General features: G+C 60.2%; 1 protein-coding gene across 2 annotated transcripts in view; it reads right to left on the bottom strand.

The window, feature by feature from the left end:
- Nucleotides 1-8,356, bottom strand: part of LOC113218103 (protein yellow-like) — a 10,030-nt gene extending 1,674 nt beyond the window's left edge. Inside the window, exons 1-6 of one of the 2 annotated variants that reach the window (XM_052275545.1) lie at nt 7,956-8,356; nt 7,490-7,749; nt 5,070-5,439; nt 1,733-2,007; nt 1,474-1,653; nt 1,072-1,329 (exon numbers count right to left, since the gene is read on the bottom strand). In XM_052275545.1, the coding sequence (XP_052131505.1) occupies nt 1,072-1,329; nt 1,474-1,653; nt 1,733-2,007; nt 5,070-5,439; nt 7,490-7,690 (1,284 nt within the window). In that variant the 5' untranslated portion in view covers nt 7,691-7,749; nt 7,956-8,356. Of the gene's footprint in view, nt 1-1,071; nt 1,330-1,473; nt 1,654-1,732; nt 2,008-2,775; nt 2,954-5,069; nt 5,440-7,489; nt 7,750-7,955 lie in introns of those variants that run through there. The other variant, XM_052275546.1, reaches the window with a different exon arrangement.
- Between the last annotated feature and the right edge of the window lie 189 nt (nt 8,357-8,545).

Raw genomic sequence — 8,545 nt, 5'->3', positions numbered from 1 at the left:
ATCAAGATAATCTAAGGGCATTTTTAGTTTATTTTAACTTCATTTGCCTTCAGTTATGAACAATTTTCCTTGTACTTTTTGAGGTAAAAATACCGCTGAAGCAAAGCATTTCGCCCTGTTTAGAGGATAACATTTCTGGGTGTAGGTACGAAAAATGCTCTGCCCTGCTCTCAATTAATACCTTAAAACGTCGATTATTATATTGAACAACATGATCACTTTTGTCGACTTAGTTAATTTTTGTTTCAACTGCAAAATACAATTTCGCTGCTGGGCTTATTGAATTCGATTTTTGGTTTCCTAATACATTGAGTCCCAGACGGGGTACATGAATCACGTCTTATTGTGTTATTGTCACGTGGGACTCAACGTGTTAATGCTCTTTGTATAGTTGTTCCAATTTATAAAAATTTGCTTTTTAACAAAGTTTTACTGACAGGAAGACAAGCAAACTTGTCAAAAAAATCAGTGAAAATGTCAAAAGTGAGGTTCAAAGTTTCCGAGTCTCGACCAGGCCCCAGCCTACAGTGCCCTTCAGCGCTAAGTCGAACCGTCGGTCTCTCTCTGAGGATCCCCTGTGGACTCTCTCTCAGATTACAACCCGGATTTAGCGACTTTTCCTGCGCAGGCACCTTCAGCCAAGGCAGATGAAACCGACACTCGGGGCGGACCTACACGACCAGTGAATGTGATGGCGAATTGAGGTGCTTATATTCGCCTCTACAGCCTGGTAGGGCGCCAGCGAGAGCCACCCTGTCGGGCGGAATGGCGGTGAACGGGAATGGCGACAGGAGAAACACGGGCAGGGTTCGAATCGTGCGGCAGATAAAATGAGCACGCGTCCGCACGACGTTCACCGAGGTGAGCCCGGACGGGCATAAATTGCAAATTAAAAGGCTGGACCGACCTCGCGCGACACCAGCGCCATCGCGTGGTGCGGCGGGCGCTGCGGAGGCATTGCGTTTGAACGCGCCGCAACAATGTGAGGACTGACCGCTGACCGCGCGGCGCGCTGGGTGCGCGCAGCCGCCGCTACCCCCCGCCCCTGAGGACACCGACGACGGCACCGACCTGGGACTTGGGGATGACGTATCTCCAGAGCAGCCTGTCCGTCTTGAGGTCGAAGATGACGATCTGGGGCGGGCAGACGACCCGGATGTCGCCGATAGCGTCCACGGCGCCGCTGTCGATGACCCAGAGGCGGCCGCACTCGTCGGCCGTCATCCGGAACACCGACGTGAGCGCCTGGCACGAGTCGTTCTGGCCGGCGCGAGGCACGCGGTGCCACGACCAGTCGGGGTACGGCTTGAGCTTGGGCGAAGTGTTTCCCTGTGCCGAAATTATGAAAAAGTTATGTATTAAAATATAAGTGCAAGCACCAAATATAGGACACATTCTATTTTTTGACAATTTATTACACTCACGACTGTTCAGGTTTACACACAAAAGTGAGCGTGTAAATTTTAAACTCACCTCGGGGTACCTGGACACGTAGGCCAGGGTTGCCGGCACTCCCGGCTTCCATCGCGGGATGCTGACGAAGATCCTGTCCTTGTACGCCTCCACCCCGAGGGGTAGGTTGTTGTCGGGGTTGTAGTCGCCGTTGGCGACGGCCTTGGCGCGCGTCGCCTCGTCGGGGAAGTCGTAGTCCACCTGGTGGTGACCAGTGAACGTGTTAGAGTACTGACGCGGTCCCAGCCCTACTGCGTGATGGTGACGGTGGCCAGCTCACCCTCTTCCATCGGTACAGCTCCTGCAGCCGACCGTTGCTCGTGGTCGTGGTGCCGGGGCCCTGGCCGCGCGTCGGCCCCGCGCCCCCGCCCGCCGGCGCGCCCGTCCTGGTGCCGGGGCGGGCGGGACCGGGGCGCGACCCGGGCCGGTTGGCGCCACCTCCCGGTCGCTTGATCGTCGGCCTATTCGAGCTTCCGCGGACGGGCGTGGTGCCGGGGGCGTCCGCGCCGCCGACCACCGACATGCCCAGGAACCATGGCAGCAAGGACACGACTCCTGCAGAGAAAATACGCCAACATGCAACATAAATTCGGAGTAGATGAGGAAGAGCCAGACAGTTGAACTATTCACTGCTAGGGAGAGCAGCGGGACCTGACCCCCCAGAGCCAGCCTGCCTGCAGTACGTCCGTCCAGTCAGTCAGTAAATAGCTCACGGTCAGGCTTAATTACGCTCTAACCTCCGACGGCCAGCAAGCGGTGCACCAAGCGGTGCACCAAGCGGAGCACGCCCGGGGCCCGGGGTGATGCCACGAGTATACGAGTACGCGTCACGCCACCTCGCCGACAAGTTGGAGTCAATCGCCATTGGCTTTCAGGAAAAAAAAACTCTCTCTAGCCAAACCAAATTGCCAAAACGAGAGACCAACTTGACGAATAACCATAAAACAAGCGCTCACATAACGCGATCCAGTTTGGGGAGGCGTGGCTGGCCGGCCGGGTGGAGGGGTAACTAGCTCGTCGCCGCCGTTGCGCAATCCTGGAGAGACGGCTCTGGCACAAATAGGGCGTCGCGAGGCGGCGCAGGCCGGGCTGTCCGTCGCGCTATATTTCGCGCCGAGCACGTGTTGTCGACCACGACCATAGGGCATATGTCCAGAGGGCCACGCGGACATATGTCGTCCGTCCTTGGAGGGCGCGGCGGCGGTGGCCCGGGGGATGCGCCCTCTAATTCCGGAGGAGGGGCGCGCAGCCCTGCGCAGCCCGGGCGGCTTCTAATCCCCACGGCGACATCACAGGGGAGTGTCCTGCTGGCCACCTACTCACCGAGCCGGAGGAGGAGGGGAGCGGCCCTCATGGCGGGGGGTGCGCAGGCGCTGGCAGCGAGTCCGCGCCGGGGAAGTCCCTCTCTAGAGAGCGAGCGTCGCCGCCGAAGAGTCCTGGCGCGATGTGCGTCGGAGCGCGTCTGGCCGATCGTCTGGGCGTCCAGGCCTCTCCTCTCACGGTTCACCTGACCCCACCTGACCGGCCGACGCACCGCTGTACCACCGCCGCCGCCGCCCAGCCGGCCGCCCCTCTCCGGAACTGTGACGCGGGCCGATCTCATGCTCGCCCCGTCCGCCCCGCACCGGACCGAGTCCTGGAGCGTGGCGTAGCGTTGCGTCGGCCAGGAGAGAGACCTCCCCCCCCCCCTCCCCTGCATCATGATCACCGTGGGAGAGGAGAGGCGATGTGTGCGCTTCTCGAGGTTGACCGACCTTATTTATATGCGGCTATTTCACCCCATTAATTGTTTGTCTAAAAATAGCGCCTGTAAACTGTTGCAAAATGTAGAATGTGCTACCCGAAGAAAACGACATGGAAAAGGTTTCCTATATCAAAATTATATGGTAAAAACGTAATCGAAACGTGGAACGATGACCGAAATCGGAAGGTCAAAATCCACGTCGAAGTTCAGCTCTTTACGGACTCCTTGCCCGGCCTGGAGCCCCTGCGGGTAGGGCGGGTAGGCAAGCCCGGGCAACGCATGTGCTCGACGGGACTGCCTACCCACCAGGCGCTAAGCTGACCTGATAGGCGACGGGCATCGGCTGCTAGTAGCGCCAGCGCTCGAAATTAAAACGGCGCATTCCATACGCGCTCCATGCACACTACTTCATGCGCATTCGAAGCATTCAAAGTTTGTAATAACCTTTCGGTTGCACTTAATCTTCTAATGCTATGCGCTCTATTAAAGGTAACTTACTCTGCACGCTACTCGGGTAAGGAGGGCAAAAACACGAAAATTCAGATTCTCTATGTATCGTTGCATTGATCTTACAAATCAGCTGTACCTTGTCTGATTAATTTTCTGTTTGCCAATATAGATCCGTATGGTGTGGACGTTCTGTCAGACCCCTCCGTTTCCATCTCTTTTACCGGGCAGTGGTGAGTAGAACCTCCGCGCCTGCCGCGTCTTCCTGGCCGGCGTGGGATCTCTACTCTGCATGTGCTGCAGCAGGAAGCAACGGCGGCCTGCGGCGGCCTGCGCCTCGCCTCCAGCCATGCGGCTGCAGGCGCTTTACGCAGAGCATGCGAGCCCGAGCTCATCGGATGACTCCATCTCGGACCAAGTCGCAGCTTCCGTCTCGGCCAACCGCGGCGTGACTCGCCGTTATGTCGGACCGAAGTCTCCGCGCCCTCCTTCCTACTGCCCTTCACTGTCATTCATTTTCACTTTGTTTTCCCATTTTTCCAGCTAGACCGTCAGGAGAGGACTCCCGGGCGGGCAGGGACGAATAGAGGCGGGCAGGGCCGGGACGGGCAGGGCAGGGCCGTCCTGGTGACGCGCCAGGACGGACGCCAGCGCCGGACGAACGATGCCGCGTACCGCCGCGCGCACTCGACTTCCTGGTCAAGACGTTTTGGACGTGACATCGACGAAATGACAACGGTCTACATCGGCTGTTCTGGGAGGTGCGCGGCGCGGGCTGCTTCCTCGTCGCAGGGGCCGCCACCCCCTTTCGAAGCAGGAAACGTCCCGCAGCACGCGCTTCACGAAAATACACCGGCACCGTAAGTTGGCTGGCGACGCGACCGGGAAGAAGCTTGGCGAAAGTGTTTTATCCAGTGACGTCCGAGGGGAGGGACCCTCCTCGTCTTTTGGTGGGCGGACGACGCATACACGTCGGCGTCGTCGTCACGGCCGTGCTTGACACACGTCTCGTGAAGCGCGCATGTGGAGGCACGGGCGCGCGCTGCTCTGGAAGCACGGGGCCGGGCACGCGGCGCATCAGAGAGGCGTCGTTGGCTGCTCCTGGGCAGTATCAAGCACAAGAAGTCGAGCCCTTCTTTCCGACGGCCCAGACCGGGGAGCTCCGAGAATAAGAAGCAGAGACATCGTCCTCCTCCATAATTGTTTTCCGACCTGTCGCTCGCGGCGGCGGCAGCGTCGGTTAACGCCGCTTCATCGTCCCTGATGCAAATGTTTTTTTCGTATTCCCTGCAGCATATTTTTTCCTCCTCTCGGCGGCTCTCGAGGCGTCAAGGCGCGCCTCCTTCCTCTTCGTTTGCCGCTCCAGTGCCCCTGCGGTGGGAGCGGTGACGGCGCCCACGACATAGGCAGCCCAATGCACGCCTACCTTGTCCTGACGAGCTCCACTGCGGCGGCCCGCGCTGCTGCCAGGGGTCGGCGGCGGCGGCGTCGGCGGGCTGCACCGCCTCCTGCGGGGGCGACAGCCACTGCACCGGCGGCAAGGGGTGGTCCTCACGGAAACCGCTGCTGCCGTCGTAGGGCTGGCCCAGGATGGCGTCGTCGGGCAGCTGCAGCGGCCGGGCCGCGAGCGTGTCCTGCAGGCCGTCCTGGTCCTGGTGGAACGTGCCACGGAGCGGGTCGTGCGCTCGGTACGGGTCGTGGTGGTAGGGGCCCCGGAGGTCACTGCCGACGCCCGACTGCCAGGACGGCGCCGGCCAGACGCTGCTGCTACTGCTGCTCCAGGAGCCGTCCAGGACCTGCAGCAAACAAATAGTTAACAGGGGTCTCTATACTCTATCAGGAGGCGGGGGCGGGGCCAGGCGGACGGAAGGTCACGCTGTTGGGCGCGACGGGCGGGTTTTGTTCCCACATCACGCCCTGTCCGGGAACCGGGTGTGCGTTCGGCGTTTGGCAACGCCACGCCGCGCCACGCCACGCCGCGCCCTTGGTTACGGTCTACAAAGTAGAGCAAAGCCACGACGGGCGCTCAGAGACCAGCAGCGACAGGCCTCGTTTTATTCGCATCAGTTTCCGCAGCGACAGGACAGGCTCCGAGACATTTGCAGAACACTACTGGCCGGTCCGCGAGTAAGCGTTAAGCTCGCCGAAGTTGGCCGGGGGTTTGCACATGAATTATGCCATTTTCAGGGATATGTGGAACACTTTTTTCACGGCACTTCACCGAATGAAAGTGTTTCTAGACATATGTATCAACTTTTTAATTTTATTTTTTTAATTTTTTTTTCTGTTATCCATTAAAAGCTTTTCATTTATCAGCCCGCGAATCGGAGCTATATGAAACGAAAAAGACCAGCCCCATTAAAAACTGCGCAATTTGTGTACGCCCCCTCTGGAGCCGGTCGCGCTGCTGGTCGCGGTTCGGACCCTCCTCGCCTGGACCAGACTAGGCGGGGGGAAAGCCGTATAATGAAACTAGGCGGCCGGGGCCCGACTCACGTTCACTGCACCGTAAGCCGCAAAAGCCGAGTAAAATGCCATCAGCTCGGTTGGCCTGTCACAAGCGCCCCGCAATAATAATCTGTCTGTTCGGGTTCGGAATCGAAAAGCGCCCCGTCAGCGCCACCAACGCCGTCGCGTCGCGTCGACCGCGAACCTTGTGAGAAAAATGATCCTCGCGGGCGGCGTGGCGTGGTCTGGCGAGGCGTATCCTGGTCCAGACCCTGGTAGCCAGAGGGGCATTTCACTCCCCCAAAAATCAGTGTACACCCTTTAAAAAAAAAAGGTCAGGGAAAGATCAATTTTGAAAAATACAGAAAAAATGGCCAAAATCCGGAAAAATCAGACATTTTCTTTTCAGAAAAACAGTATGAACGTTTCTTAGTGTGCCCCTTGGCCTGCCTGATCCCCAGGGTAGAGCTGGCGCAGATCAGCGGCGGTTGAGAGCCGTAAACAACCCCGCGCCCTTGTGCCGGACGGGATCAGGAGGCGGTCGGGCCGGATCGCGTTTGCCTTATTGACACGCGTGCGTTATTTACCGCCGGGCCAAAGCGGCGGGCGGCCGATTTAACTGGCTCGATCACAACAGCGGCGGCGGGAGTCAGCTGGCGGCCGCGGGGGCGCTTGTTGGGGGCGTGGCGCGTGGCTCGCGGGGCGTGGTGGGACGGGGTGGCCCCCGACCGGACCCGGCCGACCTCACAGCAGCACCAAGCCGTGCGTTTGGGGTCCACAGAGATAGGTGCGTATGGGAGCGAGGTGTGGACCTTTTATGCTCAACACTTTTCAAACCCCGAGGCGGCGGCGGTGCGGCCTTCTGAGTATGACGCAGTGTGTGTGCGTGTGTGTGTGCAGTGCGAGCGGGTAAGGGAACGGTCCCACGTGGCCATGCGCACCGGGCCGTGCGACGAAAGTAGACGTAGTGAGTGTGCGCGCGCAAGTCCAGCGAAACACATGCAATTAAACGGGCCATATTCAGTGTGCGGCGCACCGGGCTGCAGCGTTACGAGTAGCGGTGCATTTACATGCAGCTGCCTGAGTGTGTTTGAGCAGTTTTGTCGTGGGAGGGGCGACACTGCCGCCGCCGCGTAGCAATGGGGTTTGTGTCGGTTTGTGTGAAGTCAATTTAATTGGAGCGCGTTGGCTAATTTGAAACGCGCGGTGGCGTAGTGTGGCGCAGTTATGATGGGCCGATCATCCCATGGCTTTCACCCGGCTCATGCGGCGTCGGCGCGCTCAGAATGCGCTCAGGCCTCCTCCGGGCTGTAGCACCTTCTACTTCTGTGAGGTGCGATGAGGGAAAACGCAGAAGTAAAACTACCGCCCACTAGAGTTGATTTTCCTCGTACTCACCGGCGGGGACAGCGCGCGTGAGATGTCGCTGCCGTCCAGGGGCGTGCCCAGAGGCGTTCCCAGGGGCGTTCCCAGCGACGAGCCCAGGGGTGCTCCCAGGCCGGTGGTTGGGGCGTGCTGGATGCTCCACGAGTAGTGGGAGGCGGCGGGGGAGGCGCCGCCCCCGGCGCCCCCGATGTGGAAGACGGCGGAGGACGTCATCACTGGCGGCGGCGGAGCAGGAGGGGTCGTCGGTGCGGGGGGAGCATGACGCCCTCACACTGCGAACAACAACGGCGGCGGCCTGGAGGTGGTGAAGGGGAATCAGCCGAACGCGCGACTGCAGGGCATTCGACTTTATGGCGCAATCGAGGCCGACCCGGCCGCGTGTATTTGCGCAGCAGCATTCCCTTCCCCCCTAGAACACCCTTATTGATGTCTCTATTCACGCGGGGAGCATTCTCTGTGCCGAGCGCCATGAACTCACCGCCGCCGGGGTCCTCTCGACGGTCGGTCACGTGCGCCGCAAATGATACACCTCGCGTGTCGCATTGTGCATCTTGCATCGGGCGCGCGTTCGTCTATCGCGTCGCCATCTGCACGCGCGCGCGCTCATCCTTGGGATCCACGCCACGCCAGGCCACGCCACGAGCGACCCGGCAGGCCACGAGAGGTGCAACATTGTGTGCCTATGGATCACCGCGCGGGGTGCGGCACTATTTCCAGTGAGCACAGGTCTTCGCCGCAGCTTCCTCATCACTTTTAGCTGGAAGGCGCGGGCCGCTGGCCGCAGAGCCAAGAAACGCGTCATATGGACGAGGATGTGTTTCCTCAAGAGTGGTCTGCTGCGGGGTCTGCGGGCGTGGTGGGTCCCACCGGACAACGAGCTACTACGCACGAACGGGCGAGGCGGCGGCGGCCCGCGTCACTTCACTGCCAAGGCCGCCCCGCCCCGCCACGCCCCGCCCCACCCGCTGATGTGCCAGCCGCGCGCGCCCGTATGTAGAGCGCCGGAGTCAGCAGCACGCCGTCCGTCTCCCTGCGCGGCCGCCTCCGCCCGCCACGCACGGCGCGGCA

The sequence above is a fragment of the Frankliniella occidentalis genome, unplaced genomic scaffold (assembly GCF_000697945.3).
Source record: "Frankliniella occidentalis isolate FOCC.00 unplaced genomic scaffold, Focc_3.1 Scaffold661, whole genome shotgun sequence".
NCBI lineage: Eukaryota > Metazoa > Arthropoda > Insecta > Thysanoptera > Thripidae > Frankliniella > Frankliniella occidentalis.
This window is presented reverse-complemented; position numbering and strand designations above follow the sequence as displayed.